Source organism: Orbicella franksi, chromosome 14, assembly GCF_964199315.1.
Source record: "Orbicella franksi chromosome 14, jaOrbFran1.1, whole genome shotgun sequence".
NCBI classification, from domain to species: Eukaryota; Metazoa; Cnidaria; class Anthozoa; order Scleractinia; family Merulinidae; genus Orbicella; species Orbicella franksi.
Genome location: NC_138158.1, coordinates 21528762 through 21549459, shown reverse-complemented (window position 1 = coordinate 21549459; position 20698 = coordinate 21528762). Strand labels below are relative to the sequence as shown.

Below are 20698 nucleotides of genomic sequence, written 5' to 3'. Positions count from 1 at the left end.
AAGTTAATAAATCGAAAATTCGCGCTCCTTTGAGTAACCTAGGAAATACAGCTTTTGTTTTCGGCATGTTTTCCGACTTACGTCATACGAATTGTGTCGTATGTCACGTGCGAATCAGTCAACAAAAAGTTGACCAATTACAACACGCTGAAGAACAAAGTTCAGATTTTCAACCAATCAAATTTGCGATGACATAGCTGGACTGAAATAGAAAATGACACAGTTCATATATGAATGGTTTTCTACGGAAATAAAAGTGCGTTAGTTGCGATAAGCCCTAAGCAATCCCTGAACACTGAGTCAGCTGATTTTCATATTAGTTTTAGCAAGACCTGCTTCGTGAATGGAAGCATCATTGTATGACGAAGAAATTATGCCCACAACATCGAGTTCTCAAACTGCCATATACGATAAAGGCAATCTAAAGCTGGATTTTTCGTCGGCGAACACTCGACGACAAACTTCGCTGGACGGCGCTCTGTTGACATCGCCAGATTTGAATTTGTTATCTTTAGGCTCACCAGAGCTGGAGAAGCTAATCATGGGTTATGGAGGAATTTTGACGACGCCAACACCGACACAGCTCTTCAAGGGAACACAAAATGTGACAGAACAGCAAGAAATGTACGCACGAGGGTTTATGGAAGCCCTTCAAAAACTACACGACCAACAAGAACCAAGGGGACAGAACGCTGCTCTCAATGCTCTGAATTCGAACGCTCTTGTACAAGGTGCTCTCAATTTGTCATTTGCCTCAGCGGCAGCAAATGGGATTAATAGCACGACGAGTTCAGTCGCTAGTACAACTCCATTGTTATCAACAGGCACGTCCACGATTTCGACACAAGCACTTCCGTTGTCGTCGTTTTCCGGCGCGACGCAAATTTTCCCTGACTTTCAAAGACCCGCAGTAGGCCCGATTCCAAGCACAAGCTACGGTCAGCCATTGAACGTTCAGATTCCACCTCAGCAACAGCGGTTGGATAACGTTAAATTGGAGAACGAGCCGCAAGTCGTACCCGGAACGCCGCCTCTCCCACCGATCGATTTGGCGCTACAGGAAACGGTCAAGAACGAGCGAAAGAAGCAGAGAAATCGAGTCGCTGCTTCGAAATGCCGAAAGAGAAAACTTGAAAAGGAAGCAGATCTGGAGGAGAAAGTAGACAAACTTAAGAACATCAACTCGAAGCTCAGCTCAGAAGTGAATGAACTTAGGAAACAAGTTTGTCAGTTGAAGCTACAAGTTATGGATCATGTCCAAGGCGGTTGTGAGATCATGCTTTTGAGTCAGCCACAAGTTTCTACCTCGGCGTGAGTTATAAACTGTAAAGTTAGAGGGCGAGAGGCCTTCAACGAAAATAGCTTGTATCTTCCTGTTAACTGAGGCGAAAGTTTGATCGTGACAGTAGAGAACATCCGAAAGTTGCTAGTCAGTGATCATGATGAGACGTTCTACAAGCGGAACTTCGTGCTTCGAAAGCACGTGCAAGCTCGCATAAGACTCACTGCATTTAAAGTTTATTGCTCTAGTTTCGAAAGCTGGATTTTCGATCTAGCTATAGTAGTAAACTCCTTAGATAATTGTACTGTACACGACCATAGAATAGTAAATTGAAGTTGTAAGAAATTATTAGTTATTTGGTATATTATATTGTTCAAGTCTAGACCATGTGTGTCATGCGAAGTTTGGACTTAAAATATCAGACTGAGGTATGTTGCGTTTTACAAGTGTTCAACTGTGTTCCAATCAATTTTTCATACGTTTATACAAAGCATATCAAAGGCCTAAAGTTTATTGAAGCCCTATAAGTCGATCACAATTTATTTATTACACATTCAGGATATAAATTGAATGAGAGATTCATATGTTAGTGCTTTATAGAATACAGAAAGGAAGAATTATACCGCGTAACTTTTGGCCTATCGAAATTATAGTGGCAGAGATGAGATCCGAACTCTAACTTATGTTTATCGGGTAAGCATTCACTAATATAATATTGACAATCTTCCGAGTAGGAATAGAGACTATTTACAAGATGAGATCTTGAGTCAAAAAGTAGTTTTATCAGGCTAACTAAGATCATGTTAAATGTTGTAAGACATGAAATTACTGTTCTCATAAACTTCAAGTTGCCATGTGTGTTGAATGTAGTTAAGAAGCAATTTGAAAAAGTTATAATATAATACATTTTACACAGTCAAAAAGCATTTGTGTTTGATTCTTGAAATCTAGATTGAAGCAAGAAAGTGAAACAGCTGAATAGTTAAATTCCCTCGATGTGTGGGGGTTTTCCCAGATTTTCTTTTGGGAAAGCAAAAGAAAACGATTTATTGCAGTTTCTAACACCCACGTGCACTGTGAAACAGGAAGTTAGACGGGTATTCTTTTCTGAGATAAGAGAGTCTGGAATTTGAAGCATTTTTTATGGCAATCCTTGCATGCCTTCCTTACAAAGTCAGAGCTATTATTAGCCCTACTAACACAGGTGTGGCAGATTTCCTCTGAATGAATTATCCTAATAATGCAAGCATACATTAAACCTGTTCAAGCCCAATCTTGGAACATGGATTATTGTGCCCTCCAATTTCAATACAAAACTTTGCAATTCACTTCATCTTTTTTCAGAATTTAGTTGTTTTAGTATTTTGTGTCTGCAACAGATAAAGGCTTTATACTAAAAGGACTGATAATTTTCACCTGCAGATGATTGTAATTTATAATGGATTTTGGACTAAAAACTCAAGAAATTTATGCACACCTTTACATTCAGTGATTTGAAGAATTTTGCACTCCAGCAGACATCGTGTGCCTAACAATATTTGTTGACCATTTTTGAATTTCATTGAAATTGCTCATTTGTTATTACTCAAAGTTCACATAATTTAGCACAGCTGTCATAACTCGATTAAAACTAATTCAGGATTCCTTTTTAAGGGTCTGAGAAAATTTAAGCCAAGGAAGTTAGTGTTGCCATCAACGAAAAGTCTAAATCACAGTTCCAATATTTGTTATAATGTTTAAATGCTAGGTCCAATAACCCTTCTCTTACCAAAGCCATCCCACTCTCTGCCTCCTCTCCCATGTGTTACGCACTTTGATGGGTAAGACATTGGTAACCTCTGAAGATTGCAATTTAAAATCACCTCTCTCCCCTCCCATCTAAGCCAGCACATCTCTCTCGTGCCCTACCCCAAATCATACTCAACATCTCACCCTTCCCTTCCTGTATGTACTTGGCAATGTTGTTATGTTGCCTGGGTGGAATCACAGGGTGAGTAACAGAATAACAGAAAACAAATCTTAAGTAAAGCATGAAACACTAAGCCTCACGTCCACAATATTAATAACAGGTTTCATAATGTCTAAGAATCAAGCCTAAAAAGCCTGGTCTGGTAATTTTTATATAATTTTCTAAGGACCTGACTTTTTCTTGGAACTGGTTATGAATTTTTAAATAGCTGTTATTGCAGTTGAGTCTGCAGTCAAATATTCTGTTGTTTTAAAAGGCATGCAAATGAGGCGAAAGGGTCGATACAATGCAGAATTGACCCTTTTGCCTCGTTTGTGTGTCAAGCCGCTGATAAATGTAACAAGAGCTATTTTTAAAAGTGTTGAACTGATCTTTTGACTGGTTTTAACATAGAACTACCCAGTTCCTCCAGCTTGCAAGCCATCACCTCTGCAGTTCTAATTAGAGTTTGTCAGTTAATCAAAAACTAAGTTCATTTTTTTTCCAAATGTTAGCCTGTGAACAGGCTCTCTAGTCAAGGATGGGGTGAAAAGAAAGCAGGAACAAAGAAGATTTGAGGGGGTGTGCAGCCTGCTTCCCAAAACCCTTAACCCTATTTATGACCAAAATCTGCGATTTTCCCTACCCTATTTATGACCTGACCAAAGATTCAATACCCTTTTTATGACAGGGTTTATGATACCCAAAACATAATTTTTGAAGGACTTTTGCTTATGGTCTTCGATAATGATGAAAAAGTAGCTTCTTCTAAACAACAAACCCAATTCAAGACTAGAGTATAAAAAACATACCCTATTTAAGACCAAAATGGCCAAAATCAATACCCAATTTATGACCAAAACATCTGAAAAACCATACCCTATGGGGCCGCACATACCTATGTAGCCAATATAAAGGGAGTACCCCCCCCCCCTTCGGGCCCCCACACCATACCCTGTCAGCCACTTCACCCTCCAGCTAGTTCTTTCACAGCCCTTTGTTCAAGGTGTGGTCAGACCCTTCCAGTAACAACAACAACAGCTTTGTTTATCTCTTGTTTTTTTTATAAATTAAATTACTTTAAGTAGTATAATAATTAAACTAAAATAAGGGTAACTGACAGCCTAAAATAACCTGAAACAGTCAAAAATGTCAGGTTGCCTGTTCACAGGTTAATAAATATTGGCTTCGTAATTATATTTTCTGTGATTATTAGCAATGTATTCAAATACTGCTTGAATTGAAGGGAACTTAATTTAATGTTTGGTCTATCTGCTATTAACTTTTATTATAGCAGTATCAATAAAAGTTACCAAGATGAGTCATTATTAATATAAGCTCAATTACAAGCTGTCATCTGAGGCATGACATTGCAACCATTAAAATCAATAAGCTTACAAGTCTAAGCTGCCATGTGAGGGCAGATCCAGGATTTTTCAAGATGTGGTGGCTGGTACCTTGGGTTTCTAGTATCAATGAAGAATACAAAAGCAAAAACCGGCACAACGTAGGATGATTTTTTGAAGGTGTACTATATAGGTGTACTAGTATCAATGCAGCCCCAAAATATTGCGATTTGCCAGAAATACTGGCAATTCCACAAAGTAGAAATTACAATGAGGTATCTGTCCAGAGTGTCTGCCTTAGTTTCCACCAGAATTCATTTGTTTTGCTTTTTTGGAATAAAAGGTATAAAATGAAAAAGAAATACGTTGCCCAAATCCAAGAAAGACCTTGCACAATCTGAAGTTGGGAAAAGTCCTTGCTGAGAAAAATTAGCGAGCCACCTCCTATCAGAGTGGATTCATCGGTTTCTTTGATGTACCATGATCCGAGTGATCTTGAATCATTGATCCTGATCCAGATTGATCCCAAAGGACCGCACCCTTAGCCTCTCGACGACCGCGCGCACTGTGCTATGACCGGTTAGGACTGGGTCTACAACGCCGTCGCGTTACGAGTAAACGGTAACAGCGATTTAGCGCAGACGTCGAAAAAAACATGTTCTCGAATATTACTTTCTCCTCGAACTAGTCAAGCTTTTCAGCCAGGTCACAGATGACGGAGAAAGAAACATGGAACCAGGTGTTAATAATTTTAGTTTTCTTGAGTAGCCAGTCAGCTCTGCGAAACTTGAATGGTTCCCCCCCCCCCCGCCCCATCCCCCGCCCATCCTGTGCCCCGACTCTCCAATCAGTGGGCGAAGCTGGTGGGATAACAGTTTGGGTCACTGACGCTAGTGGGAGGTTTTTTCTTTGTCAACTCTTTTTTTATTATTTTCCTCCACACATTACTTACAGCTTTGCTTACTTGTTGGCACATGAAATAAAGAAGAATTTAACGCTCAAAAAGACATTATGAGATGTGTTTTTGCTATGGAAACAGTAGCTTCGCGATTTAAAAAAACTTAATTTGATTTGAAGAATCCGAGATAATAATTCTTCCAGCTCTATCCACAGCAACACCGTACGGATTACAAAGACTCTCTCTTGCACATTCTGCAATAAGATGCCCATCTTCAGGCGAGAAGACCAGCAGACAATTCCTCATACTGTCAACGATCAAAATATTGTCATTGGAATCAAGAGCAATGGCTTCGGGAGCAAAAACCTTGTTACATTTTGCGAACGGAAGCGGGATTTTTCGCAAGGGTTTCCCATCCTTGCTGAGAACTTGAAAACCACCGTCTTTAGCGAGACACACCACAATCTCACCTTTAAATTGCAAATAAACACCGAAATATATTAGTACTGCAGTCTAGGATGAGCTTGAAGCGACCTTAATCCCCGGCAACTAGTCCAAAAGCCTGTTCCAAGTCCCTGTTGCAGGCGTTCGGGTAGCGCGGCGCGAAGAACGAGTGGAAAACTCCCGGGGGGGGGGGCACTGCCATATATGGGCTAAATAGGTATGTGCCGCTGTGAAGGGTATGGTTTTCAAGCAGTTTACTCTAGGATAGGGTATATAAATCAGAGCGTTTGGGTCTAGAATAGTTGACTATTGACTAGTTGGTTGAAGATTTTATCTAGACTAAGGAAACCAGGAATTGCCACTCAAAAATATAAAAAAATCAAATCAGCAAGTTTAAATTTGCGCAAATCAGCCGCAATAGTGTCGATAGATGGGGGGATTTGGGGAGTTTACTCTAGTATAGGGTAGCAAAATTCAGCTGAACTAGCTCTGGTATAGGCTAAGGGTTCCAGGGTCCCAGCGGCACATCCCCACCCAGAAATTTCCAAAGTACCCCCCCCCGGGGGGGGAAACAAAGCGAGGGGTCTCTCGCGTTCTTTGCCAGATCGCCCTCGCTCTCACCCTCCCTCTCGCGCTCGCCTCATCCCAGTTTCGCTCACCCCCCACAAACCTTGCAAAATTCGGACCGCTCAGGGAGCCAATCAGAATTATCCTATTCATCGTAGACCAGTTTACCCATGTTTTAAATGTAGATATGTGTAGCATTGTAGGGGGCTAGAGAGGCTAGAGGGGTTAGAATGATTACTTCCTGACTATTTCTCATTAAAGTGGAGTTTACGTTCATCAAGACAGCCCATTACATGCGTGAATTTAAGCAGCTAAAGTTGTGCTTGAAGTTTCAGCATACTCTGTGGTTAATTAAGTAACGCTCCGCGTAAGAAGTAGGCAATTACCAGCGGGGGTAAAGCACAAACTACCGTTGAACTTTTATCACGTAATTACTTAATTGAATCAAAATTCCCCCAGCTTATTGGCTGGCTCACCTAAAAGCGCGAAATTTGAATTTTTATTCGTAATTGCACGCAGAACTTGCAGTTTTTTCTCAGATTTGCCGATATACACTTTATCGTTATGCTCATAACTACATCGTGTGCGTAATTTAAAAAGAAAATGAAACGGGGAAGTATTATTTCTGACAAACATTTCGGATGACTAGCGCAATTTGGGTAATAGGACACTACTGACTTTGAGATTTTCATTGTTCTTGTTTACGTTTCAGGTTTCATGTTGACATCCGATCGCGTGTCGATTCAAACAAAAAACGTATGCAATTTCGTACCAACGTAACGTGTGCAATTTCGTAACTTCTTATGTAAAAAAATTCATTATACAGTGAAAGAAACGTTATAAAAATTATTCCGCGACGTCTCGTCAAACAGTTCACTATTGTAACCATCTTCGTTTTCCATTTCCAATTCCTGCTTGATATCGGTTCAATGTACCTTCAGTTTGCGATGGAAATCGCTGCTTCTCCGACAGCCGATTCAAACAGAACAGTACACAGATTCGTAACGTATCGCGCTACACAACTGAAAACATTGGATTACAAAGTAAAAATAAGGCTATTGCTGATTTCAGTCTTAGAAAAGTTCTTCGAGTTCGTCAAACAGTTCATCCTCAAACGCGTTCATCAAAGGCACAGGATTGTATCCATCGTCCGTTTCCAGTTCCAAACTCCCGCTTGATACAGATTCAAATGTTTTTGTGAGAAAAAGCAATTCTTCGGCGGTAAAATTGTACCCATGGGCTACAAGCATATGTATATTTTCGCACGAGCATAGACTTGCTACAGCTAGAATCGTAAAATTCCGGTTTCCGGAGATGTTCACGTGTTCCAGGTAGGGTAAGGCGCTTTTGAAGTGGAAAATGGAGTTCTGTTCCAAATTTTGGCAATTAGAAATATCCAGAAACTCCAAATTTGGTGCACCACGTATGATTTGTTGGAAATGGCGATTTGAAATGTTCGTCGATGCCATATTTAAACGCGTCAATTCTCTGAACCTCCTGAGTGGAATAAAACGATAAAGGCTTTCAGTCCCCGAAAGATCCAAATCATCTCTCTCCAGTTCTTTCCGGTACGGTTCTCTCATTATCATTGTCCACCACTCAAAACACACTCCTGCCGTTCGTGTTAAGTCTTCTTTGTCCAGAAAACGAAATATTTCAAACCAAAGCACCGAGGATACATTCATTTCGGAATGAAGTCGTTTTGCCACAGAGCATGAGACTTGAAACCTTCTCTCACTCACTTTTTCACACTCTGTGTTTTCACACCTACTGAATCGCATTATTATTTGTGCGGTGGTCTAAATTTCCTGTCCCCTGTGGGGTTTTTTTTTTACCGGCATTTGAAGATTTCATGAAGTAAAATGCATTTCTGGGAATAGTTGATACCATCTACCTATATATATATTTATATATATCGATCAGTTTTGTGAAATTTGCTGTTTTCTTTCCTTTAGAAATGAGATAAGCCTTGGGCCAAATTTTTTCAATTTACTTTTTCACGCGCTTATCAAGGTTATATAACGAGGTGGCAAAAAATATTTTGCAAATCAGTGTATGCGCCCATTGTGTCCTACGGGAAACCCAGTTGATGAATGTTGGCTAGCATTGTTCAACAAAGGCAAAGTTGGTGCATCAGCAGTAGGGCTTGTCCTTGTTTGTGTGGGAAGGACTCTTCCATCCTCAAGTGTGGTGGTCTCCTGGTTTGATTCAAGGCAGATTTCAGGGAGTGGTTGGGCCAAGTTGTCAGTATCTTCAAATGTGACAGTTCCTTAAAACAAATAGAGGAAAATTACAATCCCTTCTGACAAAGGGATCTGACAACTTGAAAGCAAAAAAAAAATACTATTCATTTTTCCATTTCTTGGGGGAAAAGTATTTGAATAGAGTCCTTAAGGGCTATGTATATATTTACACCATACATTGTATATTATATACATTATTTAAGAAATAGAAAACATGTACTGTGTTACTATCTTGTTATAGAAATACGAGTGAATGTTTGAGAGAACAAGAAATGCTGTGGGAAGACGACGAGTGTTTCCACAGCTTTTTTCAAGTTCTCCCAAACTTTCACAAGTTTTTCTGTAACTTGTTACAAACACAGAGAATATGTTTTCAATTTCGTTTACAAAATACCGTGACAACAAAAAAACAAAACCTGTTTACTTTGATCATCAAAATGTACATTCCCCTTGCCTGTGCCATCATTATGTCAACAGCTCGTGTTAGTTCTGTGTTTCTATCAAGTTATAGAAACACAATTTTAAACCAATCAGCGCACATAATTTCTTTGGGCGATTTTCTTACTAGGTATACAATATTATATAGTACCTGGTTGTTGCAACATTAGGTGACGTGCCTCCTCAATCATGTCTTCTGCCAGTTGTTTCTGCTTACGGTGGTATGTACTCCACCAACTTTTGATCTGTGACTCTTTCAGTTCTGGAACCCCAGCAGCCTTCATTGCTTCTATCACATCACTTGGATTAGCTCTAATCTGAGAAGACTTTTGACGATCATAGAATGCTATCATAATATCTTTCTGGGCTTTTGTGAAAGTGGTCTTCTTAGCCCCACCTTTCTTGAGAGCAAAACCAGGAGATGGCCTCAGGTCACTGGGAGGGTCATTGTCACTACAAGGTCTGAGGGCTGCATCTTCATGGGTATCTGAACATAGCTGAATATACTTTATAGAGTATGAATCTGTTTCCACTGCACGATGTCCTTCTATTGTTTCATCTGAAGGTTGCCACATTTCCTCTGTTACTGTAGCACCCGTGGCTCCAGCAATTGGGACATTTCTGGAAGAAAGTGCCTGGACCTGAGATTTTGTCTTGCTGATGCATTTTCCATGGCCAGCAAGTGATTGTGCTGTTATACCACCTTCATATGACCCATTGGATGGAAATTTGAAATTGCCAAAGAGTGATATGTCCTTAAATGTACCCATTTTCGATGGTGCCTTTGACCGGTCAATTATAAGTTTCTTGCATCGCACATTCTTCATTGTCTGCAAATCATAAGTAAACGTAGACATTACCTTCTGACACAGAAAAAATAATCAGAGCAACTGATTTGTACTATTTCTTATTTAATTTCCATCCAGAATTTTAAAATAATCAGCACACAGAGGTTTTCTTTTATTTACTTCAAACTACTATTTTTTAAAAATATTAGCTCATTGGTCCCTTAACACAATGCATGGCAACCCCTCAGACAAAAGTTGAAATTTGGCTATTTCTGACACAATTTGATGCATACATGTTGTGTTCACATGTTGTAACTCAAATTTTTCCTTGATTTTAAAATTTTTTAACCAGTTTGATTTTGATTTTCCTTTGACTTCTCTTCATTATCATAATCTGAAAAATGGAAATAAAAATTAACTGGTTTTAAAAATTTCAAACCAACCACAACATATATATTCATGATGTACTTAGCCATGGCCGAGGTAAATGAAAATAATAATAATAATAATAATAATAATAATAATAATAATATCAATAATAATAATATCAATAATAATAATAAGGATTTCTTAAAAAAATACCTCCAATAGATTTGCTAGCTGCTCTCCAGACTCCAGATCATTCCCAATACGAACCCAACGCACTATCTTGTGAGAAACATGTGCAAAGTGCGTGTCCAGGACAGTCTTGCCTTCCCCAGCTTCAAAATTGTTGTATTCCACCAAAGTTATTCCAAATGATGCATTCACCTCAGCCAGGTACATCAAAACAGCAGTGTTATGATAATGTGGCCCATTATCTGTAAATGGTCACAAAGACAAATTTGCATACACAATTGCTGCATCTTGTAATGTAATGATTACATACATAAATGATGTAAAGCCACCCTATGTACATATTCAATTGTAGTAGCTCTAAGATCAATAGACATTTCCTTAATGTTCAGGGTCCGTATATAAGGCACTCCACATGTATCCAATCAGTATCATAGTGTTAAATGTCTAACTATGTTACATGTAGATCACAATATTACAAACACCCACTTCAGGCAAGAAAAGAAAAAAAGGAAAAAAAACCCATATAGCCTATTTTGAGAGGGTGAAAAGAAAACCACACAACCAACCGACCAACTGAGGCCTGCTCGCAGCATTTGACAAACAAGGAGTTTCAGACCTTTCATGGAAAATTCTAAAAACACATACAAATGTTTACGAAACTATCACAACCAATCGATCAACTTTGATTTATAACTTGGTTTTGTACCTTAACACAAAGGGCAACCTCAGAGCAAAGTAAAAATTTTGATTTGTCACAATCAGCTACATGTTCAAGCAAAGAATGATACAGTGCGTTTGTTTGATAGACCATATTTGTATTCTCAGTTTTGGACTGGAACTAGCTTGCAATGGACGCTCATGTGGGGAAATATCATTATAAAGAGATCAAAGTCATTTACATTTGAAAAGACTCCCAGCATTAGCCTCCACTGCAAGCTAGTTCCAGTCCAATGCCGGGAATATGAATATGGTCTATTGTATTACTCCATTACTAATGTACATCATAACATGTAAGACATACATGTCTAGACAATGATACTTACCAGAAAATAGGTACACTTGAAAGTTGGGAAACACTTTTTCCATCCAAGAAAAACCAACATCAAATGCACTTTGGGTAAACCAAGCATCTTGCTTAGTGTCTTCAGACCAAAGATCCAAAACTTCAGTTCTCCTTTCATCCACACCCACTTGTGCGATAATGTAAAAACCATGCAAAGAAATGCCGTTTACTGTACCAGTCACGTTGGATCTCTCTGGAACGCATTCCAAGCTCAAGTTTCATCTTGTAGTCTACTATGACTACTGCCTCTCCTGCTTGAAGATTCTTCAAAACATACCTAAATGAGATGAGCAATGTACCAATGTAAATGGCATAGCAAAAAAAATTCCTAACAGTATTGATTCAAGCATTCCACATCATTTCCTGAGTTGTGAGTGGGCGTAGTTGTGCCACTTAAAATCAAACAAAATTCAAAGTTTGATATTTGTAGGTCAGAGGTACAGTACATGCTCATCAATAATTGACAGAAGTCAATTTCCGATTGATCATCTGTAACCATCAACAACAAATGTACAGTGTAGGTCAGAGTTAAATGTACAACACATTTTGTTAATGGCAGGATAATGAATGTTGAGAAATAATCTCTCTTAATTGTTGATAACAAGAACTGGCAAGTACAGACATGTTTATAAAAGCAACACAAAAGTGTGACTTCAGCTCCACCTGTAATAATCTCCTTGGTGCTTGGTTCTCAAGATATGGCCAACATAGTCCCAGAAGTTCTTTCTGAATTCTTCAAGCTGATCTGAGAAGTGCACCTGTTTCTCTGTTGGTGCTGTAGCAATAGCAGCTGACACACTGTTGTATATACTGTATACAAGACTAAACTCGGGGGACGCTTCAGTATGGCTGCTGGGACAGGATTCCAATGCATAGCTCATACATAATTCCAAGCAGCTTGAGTGCCTCTGTGCCTGAGTTGTTAATAAAATATAAAAAAATTCAGTTTTAGGTACATGTATTCTACTAATTCCTTCTGCTCCATAAACAATTTATGCAATGATAGTGTTGAGGACTACAGGTCACTATTTTAAATTTTTCAACTAGAATGAGTCTTTTGTTGAAACAAGCTTTAGGTATGTAAACACAGAATGGAAGATTAAACTTGCTCTATATGAATGTTCAGTAAAACATCATTTCAGAACAGAACTTTTAAAAATACAGTTTACTGTCGTACTTTACTCTAAACATTTTTGCTTTGAGGCATGCCAAACAATCATAATTTCCAATGGAGGTATAGATATTTTCATGATCACACATTACAGAACAGTTATATTTTAATACCTCATGAGCAAACTTGGTTTTGAGGTAACGCTGCAGAATTGTAATAGAACTCATGATGCTTCCAAGATCTTGCTGTTGACAGTCAGCACCCATTTTCTGTATGAGCTCTCGTAGGTTTGCGAAATTTGCATAGCCAAAATCCTCGCAAAGATTGCATAGCCCAGCAAGCATGGTGTTGGCACGGTAATTCTTTGGGAGGTGTGCATAGATGTAGCTCCTTTTGACGCCATCTGGAAACTGCAACATGTATTGTTTCACCACTTGCTTGATGGAATCCTGCCAATAGCGGACTGGGCATTCTCTACCATCTACCATCACACTTCTGCAGGAAGATGGACGTGAAACATCATCACGCAGAAGGAAATCTGCCAATTGATCAAGAACTTCTCGAGTAACACACTGCCGAGAGAATTTAAAGGATGCCGGTGGAACTCCTCCTCGACCAAACAGGATTCCATGAACTCGGGCGGCAGTCACTGTACTCTTTGAACATTGGAAAAGTTCAGTCAGGTAAGATTGCGAGTAATCAGAAGCAACAATTGACAGAAGCCTCCGTCTCTCTGCTGAATATGATACCAGCCTTCCCATACTTCTTGCTGCTTCTGTTCGAGATCTGAAATTGTCAGGTGTGCTTCCTTGGAATGCAATAGAACTTCTCGACTTAGTTCCTGAAATGTTTATTGTTTGCTGGACTTTCTTCCCTTGCGTCCTTATTTGGCTGTTTGTTTCCTTCACTTTGCATTCCTTATACTCTTTCAAAATTGAACAGAGTAGCTTCTCCGGAATTTCTTTGACTACTTTTTTCTCATCTAAACCAAAGGTACTCAACCATTTTTTAGAATGAACAAGGTCATAGACAAGTTCAGGAACTGCACGGGAATCACCGTGGACATAGCCATCTATTAAACCTCTGATTTTTTGAATCAGTTCAGTTCGAATATCACTTTTTTTTCTTGCCTCATAACACTGATATGGTTGGGCAGGGAACTCACCAACTTGGACTGCTTGATCTACAAATGTAGCTGATGAGATGGATGCACTGGTGTCATGATCTTGGAACAGGTGACCTTCCATATCAACAGCTGCATCCTCAACAACAGCATCTGCTTCTTGTGTGTTATTTTGGCGCGCATCATCAATAGTTTTCTAGTAATGAGGTAAGAAAAATGTGTTGCATGTAAAAAAGCTTACAAACATTCCTGAAACTCCATTGAAAAACATTTCTCTCCATGTACAACAACTTTAGAATTTGTCGCTCGTACGTACTCATGGGTGAGATTAACAACAGCTTTATACACTCAATAAACAAGCAGCTATCAGAAAAGTATGCTTAAGCAGACGGTTTACCCGATCATACGTAAGCTAAATACAAATTTGCATTCTTCATTCTTACCTCGAGTTTTTCACATCTCGCTTCCAACCTGATGCGTTCTCTACAGGAAACACATATATGTCTCTTGCGACCGCTGTGGCGACCACCCTTATTCAGTTCACAAAACTTGATTTCATGCTTTGTGGCAATACAAAGTTTAAGGTCGTCCGCGTGTCCCCATGCAGTGTGCTTTGGACAGCAACACGAAGCTGGTGCTGGCATATTTTACGGAGAAATAACGTTTTTCAATACAAAAAGCTACATGTCTGAAGATAAACTTGACAGCAACGAAGAAGATACGAAAATATATGATGGATACTACAAACGAAATGCTCAAAAACGCAACTAGCTGTCGGCAAGAATCTAAATTCCAATATGGCGGCGGTGGAGAAGGCTGGACCTGCATTCAGTTAGTGCCAGTTCCCCATTTCCCATGGCAACGAAACTCTACATATACAGAATAGAGGGCTCTGGGATCAAAAATTAACAATAAAATGCGCGAAAAATTCATTTCTTGGAGACTTTTTTGACATTTTTTTGTTTTCAACCAATCAGCAGCCGCCATTTTAATTAAGTTAATAATTTGTAATTTAGCGCCTGTGCATTTGGCTTGCCTACTTCTTACGCGGAGCGTTACTTAAAGAGATACGTATTAGTAAGGTAATTCTAGATCTGTTTTTCTTTTTTTCGTTTTTCCTCTCTCTCTCAGCTCTTCCTTACCTCTACTGTTTATTGCAATTCCATAGAGTTTGCTCTGAAGTCCATCGTCCTCGTCCACACAACCAACTTTGAAATGTGACAGGTATCCTCCGAAAATGTTAAACATGTAAATATATCTGTTTTGGGAATCGGTAACATACACGCGTTCACTACCGACAACCACGTGACTCAGCCTGCCAGCTTTCGCGTCATCTTCAGCTGGTATTTTCAACCTCGTTAAGAACTCCCCTTTGTTATCAAACGCCTGCACCAGGTCTCCGCTCCAATCGGTGACGAAAAACGTTCCCTCGTTGCTAACAGCTACGTTCAAAGGACCACCTGGAAATTCGCCGTTATCGGTTCCTTTAGTTCCCAACGTGAAGAGAAACTCTCCGGACGAGTCAAAAACTTGCACGCGGAAATTGTTGCGGTCGCAAACAACGATACTGTTATCCTTGTCCACTGCTACTCCTCTGGCTCCCTTCAGTTGGCCAGCCTCTTCTCCAGGCCCCCCGATCACCAACTGTGGATGGTTTACTTTTTCGTAATCGCGTGACGCATACGGAACAGTGACAACAAACGGACTTTCATTCATCATACAACTTCGAATAGTGACGTGAATGAGGTACTGCCCTGGGACGGGGGGAGTGTAGCTGACGCTGTGTTTCCCGCCATTCTGTGCGGTCACCTCAGCATCGTTTATGCTGCCATCAGGGGTTTCGACCTGAACACGAACGTCGGAGCTTTCGCATCCAATGGGTCTTCCTTTCCTGTCCCTAAAAAGTAGCGTCGAAACTAAAATTAATCACGAGCTAGATTTTACTCGTAATACAACGGCATTACATCAGTCTACAACTTCAGTATTAGACGCAATTTCGCACAACCTTTATTTTGTATTAGCTGTTACAAAAAGGCGCATTTAATAAAGAGAAAAATTAAATTAAATAAAGTACTGGCTGCCACTGAGATTCCCGGCGAAAGAGAAGGGATTCTCTTTCTTGCAGGGTGGATATCGCATGATATTTTACAACGAAAAGAGCTCCCAGTTGCCTGGGCTACTAAGGAAGTGGCGGGGAACGGAAGCAAAAAAAAAACCAAAGGCGGCAAATGTATATTCACATATAGTGCCTTTCCCCGCCTCCTCCTACGTTGCCATGAAAGCCTAAACATTCAAACAGAATTTGAATCTATGAATTATGCCAAGACAGTATCACTCAGGGCAGCACAGTGTACGCTGGAGTTTTGTTTGTTACGGTAATCAGACTCCAGGTACTCAGGTTTACAAACGACTTGAAATGAACCCAGGGGCAAGGCGGGAAAGAGAAAAAATCAACATGTTTGCTTAATTACATTCATTATTACATGTATATGTTCAAATTACTTTTAAGTAATCAAATTACGTTTTTAACTTTTTTTTAATTTTCAGTCGTGATGTTAGCAACAAACCTGGTAACAACTGTGAAATAAGCTGGTTGGTTGACGTTTGCCTCCTGTAAGCCATGTCCTTCGGCTGTGGAGGTCGCGTAGCAAGCGTAAGACGCGTCCACTGAACCGAATGAGTCAATGAGGCTTTGTAGCGCGTCGTTATTAGCACAGAAACTGATGGCATGATCTTCACGGGGCTGCAATTCATAGTGCTCAGTGGCTAGTGTCTGTAGTCTCTCGGAAAGAAGATCTTTGGCGGACAGCAGGTATACTGGGTCACCTATACGGAGAAAATACGGATAAGAGAAACAGAGGTCTGGTCTCGTTCTCATTCGACAGCTCTTCTCAGTGCGTTTCTCCCGCTAAATCCTCTCTTACCGATATCGGCAACATCTATTGCAGTACTACTTAGCAGAACCATCAATTCTCAGAATTGATAATGATATAACTCCCAGAACTGATAAAAGAGAAGAACATGGTAAACTTAATCATGGCTTAATCTAGAATTAACTCATGTTAACTGAGTGGACAGACATACGCTCAAGAGACGTGTGAGACTAGACCCGAAAATTCTAAAATGATGAGATATGTGAATTTTAGCGCGTAGTTCACAACCAATCAGAAACTCTAAATCTCCGTAGAGCTACGTCATCAAAATGGAATTTTCGTTTCCAGTCTGAGTCGTTTATGTCTCTGCTACGTATTTCAGCTTGCGGAACTGAGGGTTTCCTCTTACATCGTAAAAAAATAGTTGAGATAAAACAGGATAGGACTGAGACAAGAGATAAAGTTGCCAAAGAAGTGGGAAGAACCCCTCCACACCATTGCTCTTGTGGCTTCACCCTTCAATTCACGGGCAATAACTATTTTACGTTGAAAACGACAGCGCTGCCATTTACACAAACTATTGTAATTACCTTCTTCGAGCACCCTTTTGACAAAGCGACACGATACTTGCAAGGTATCCCGGGAGGCCTCCAGTCGTTTCCTCTGTATTTCCAGAGTGGTCTTTCTACTCACTCGTACCAGCTCCACCGCGGCTCGAAGCTCGCTTTTCCTTTGTTGCAAAGCCTTAATCTTGCTATTGATGCTATCTTCGATATCACGCAGGACGCCATCAGCTTTCAAGTTTACCTTGGCCTGCATCCAGTCTAGCACAGGAATGGCGTTTTCCACTTTGACGCAAATGTTCCTTGTTTGTTCCAACACTTGCGACAATCTTGGACGCAATTTGGAATACGCGTCTTCTATAAACTGTGTGTTGTGTTTTCTGTGATCTGTCAGCGCACAATTCCGACAGATGGTCACATTGCATGTATCGCAAAACAGCGCTAATCTTTCGTCAGTATGTGTTTCGCAAAAGGTCGGGCGATTCAGTTCTTTCAGAGACATGGTTTTCAAATGCTCTGTAAAACAAAACATCAACACGAGTAGTTTCATTAAATGGTGTCTTATGTTTGTACAAGAAAAATGTAAAGTCTGCATACGAGCCGAGTGGCCCATCAGGCCGATGCTTTCTCCCGTTATGAAGCGACTAGAAGTATTTCTACTCCCCCCTGGCTAGATGCTAATACATCACAGGGTTACCCCCAGCATTGAATTTGACAGTACTCATTTATACATCTGCATGGGTGGAGAGAGGCACTGTGAGAGAAAAGTGTCTTGCCTAAGAACAGAACACAATGCCCCGGCGGCCAGAGCTCGAACCCGGACCGCTCGATCCGTAGAGAAGCGCGCTAACCGCGATGAGGTCACCGCGCCTTAACTTCATCATCGTCATCATCATCATCGTCATCATCATCATCATCATCAACTTTATTTAATTGTCGGGGGTATTTAGCCAGGTGGCTAATTGGGGACGCTGTTCTAATCGTTAATATATATACATGTGTCTATACAAGAAAAAAGGCATAATAATATTCACAGGAGTCCACAAGGCATACAATTACTAGCCTGTAGAAACGATCGGCCACGCACGTTTCTATATAGAGTGTACATGCAAGAGATATGTAAACTAGCAGATGCCTTAATAGAAGAAACATAAATCGGTGACGGCAAATGTACGCTTTAAGGGAGAGCAAAAAAAAATAACCCCCACAACCAATGCGCGCACCGTAATTTTTTTAATTCCAACACGAAACAAGGACGAAACAAGTACCACTATACAGTTATATTGCTATATTTTAGTAGCTTACCCAAGGAAAGAACAACGTGCTGTTTTGTGTCCCTGGCCTTCTTATGAGCTTCTTCGTGAAGCTCACACAGGTAAAACGAACATTCTCTACATCTAACACGAGCTGACGATTCCTCGCTGTTGTCACAAATATCACACTCGACAATCTCCCCTTCTTGAATCAACAACAGATCGAGCAGCGACACGAGCAGAGAATTGGCAGGAAGATTTCTCACAGCCTTGCGGTTTTCCAGACCGGTATCTAGTTGACATGTGGGACACATGAGTACCTTGTCCTTAAGCGGTCGGTTTCGCAGAAGTGTTTCGATACACTGACAACAGAACGTGTGTAGACAAGGAAGAATTCTCGGATCCACGTATAAGTTGACGCAGGCTTGGCAAGTTAGGTTCGTCTTGATGTTGGAAACAACATCCATCGTGCTTGCTTCTTTATCTTCGCTCATCGTCTTGGATTTAAACTGTATCGCTGAATAACTATATCGATCTTTATACGAAAACAGGTTCTCTTACAATTAACTTCGGGGCTTCAACGCCTTCTTCCAAACAAGACGATCTCTTAAAAGTTTGCAAGACAATCAAGCTCCAATTCGTTGTCGGCTGTAAACAAACACAGCTTAATATCTTGATCCGCAAGCAAACTGAAATAATCTTTCTGATAACTGCTGAAATCACAATGTGCTCCAACTACTGCGCAATTAGCGCGCTTTGCAACGCAATCGACGACTCTGCTCGGGACTCCGTTTTTCGAAAGTGTTACCAGACGTCGAATCTTCATTGACAACCCCAACGAAGCGAACTAGAAATTCCGGCGTGTACGTGCCGTTTTAAGGACGTGAAAACAACAATGATCAATAACTTAAACATTCAAATAGAATAATTTAGTCACCAAACCGACTAACAACAATGGAAACTGCTTTTGTAATCAATGATTATGTTGTCGCCCATGGGATTTGGAGGGCTTTTCTTAAAAAAGAAAAAAAGCCGCACAATAAACGCCAAATTTTGGGCGCCGGCTTTGTTTTCACTTTTAGGTGCAAACGGATGTTGGAAAAGATATTTTCTTCTTAGCATTATTTCCAAAGTATAAAGCCTTTTGCGCTTTAAACTGAATACCGATATTTGCAGATTCGACCGGTTGTATTGAAACAGAATTGAAAAAGAATAATTTAAGTTCTGAACTAACTTTGTTATAACTGTTTAAAAGTATATTTTTGGCATAAAACTGCGGAAAATATGGATGACGTTTTTTTTTTTGGTAATCTTAATATTTTCAAGATTAGACGATGTACCGTTTCAGTTTATTGGCTGGCATGAGGTTAAGGTAATACGGTTATGAGGTCATATGGCAGCATCTGACCAAGGTAAAGGTAAAGTCTGCATGCGAGCTAAGTGGCCCATCAGGCCGGAGCTTATCCCGGTTTCTGTAGCATGAAACGACTAGGAGTATTTCTACTCCCCCCTGGACGGGATGCTAGTCCATCGCAGGGTTACCCCCAGCATTAAGTTCGCCGGTACTCATTTATACACCTGGGTGGAGAGAGGCACTGTGAGAGTAAATTGTCTTGCCCAAGAACACAACACAATGTCCCTGGCCAGGGCTCGAACTCGGACCGCTCGATCCGGAGACGAGCGCACTAACCATGAGGCCACCAAGGTGTAACATTAATTTTACATTGATAATAAAGAGCAAAGATGAGCTGAAGCTATGTGTTGCATTTACGTATGACAGCCTGAACCACCAGGAAAAGGAGAATGCGGAGGGGATCCTCTGATGGGGTGCGTGCAGTAAGAAAAAAAAAATCCCTCTCCCAATTTCGGTCGCCGTTTTTCGCGTAGAACCCAACTAACTGAACAGCAACAATAATGCTTTATTTACTCTGGACACTTAATAACATATGCAAAGAAAATTAAAATAACTAAAAATAACTTAAGGAAAAGATATGTGCTCAAAGTCGAGCCAGAGAGGAGGCCAAATGTGTTCCAGCCTTGGGTGTGGTCAGTGACGAGTAACGAATGACGAGTGGTGGCTAAGTTCACGCCAGTTGCAGCGATTGATTCATTATTCATATGCAAAAGAGATTGGTCTCATGATATTCGTAAGAAAGAAAGCTGACTACTGGACTCAAAATAAGCGAAAAATCGGATCCAC

General features: G+C 40.3%; 2 protein-coding genes and 1 pseudogene across 3 annotated transcripts; 1 reads left to right on the top strand and 2 right to left on the bottom strand.

Moving 5' to 3' along the window:
- The first annotated feature begins 272 nt into the window (after positions 1-272).
- LOC145468296 (transcription factor Jun-like) lies at positions 273-2451 on the top strand. Its single transcript, XM_081451990.1, has one exon. The coding sequence runs from the start codon at positions 344-346 to the stop codon at positions 1313-1315; it is 972 nt and encodes a 323-aa protein (XP_081308116.1). The 5' UTR covers positions 273-343; the 3' UTR covers positions 1316-2451.
- A 6082-nt stretch (positions 2452-8533) lies between these two features.
- LOC145467301 (uncharacterized) lies at positions 8534-14330 on the bottom strand (annotated as a pseudogene). The gene is made up of 7 exons (XR_014042038.1): positions 14253-14330; positions 12860-14005; positions 12239-12489; positions 11556-11852; positions 10537-10754; positions 9318-9996; positions 8534-8754 (listed from the first exon to the last, which is right to left on the bottom strand). The product of XR_014042038.1 is annotated as an uncharacterized LOC145467301 (transcript).
- Positions 14331-14883: 553 nt separating this feature from the next.
- LOC145467300 (E3 ubiquitin-protein ligase TRIM71-like) lies at positions 14884-19263 on the bottom strand. Its single transcript, XM_081450843.1, has 4 exons — positions 18551-19263; positions 17273-17761; positions 16377-16635; positions 14884-15706 (listed from the first exon to the last, which is right to left on the bottom strand). The coding sequence occupies exons 1-4, from the start codon at positions 18990-18992 to the stop codon at positions 14884-14886; spliced, it is 2013 nt and encodes a 670-aa protein (XP_081306969.1). The 5' UTR covers positions 18993-19263.
- Positions 19264-20698: the final 1435 nt, after the last annotated feature.

What these genes read in the sequence shown, in the direction of transcription:
- LOC145468296 (XM_081451990.1), top strand. Translation starts at nt 344, where the DNA reads ATGGAAGCATCATTGTATGACGAAGAAATTATGCCCACAACATCGAGT.
- LOC145467300 (XM_081450843.1), bottom strand. Translation starts at nt 18,992, where the DNA reads ATGAGCGAAGATAAAGAAGCAAGCACGATGGATGTTGTTTCCAACATC. An exon ending in GCACGTTGTTCTTTCCTTGG is followed by an intron (nt 17,762 to 18,550) that starts GTAAGCTACTAA and finishes TTTGTTTTACAG; the next exon opens with AGCATTTGAAAACCATGTCT. An exon ending in TATTTCACAGTTGTTACCAG is followed by an intron (nt 15,707 to 16,376) that starts GTTTGTTGCTAA and finishes GCTACTTTTTAG; the next exon opens with GGACAGGAAAGGAAGACCCA.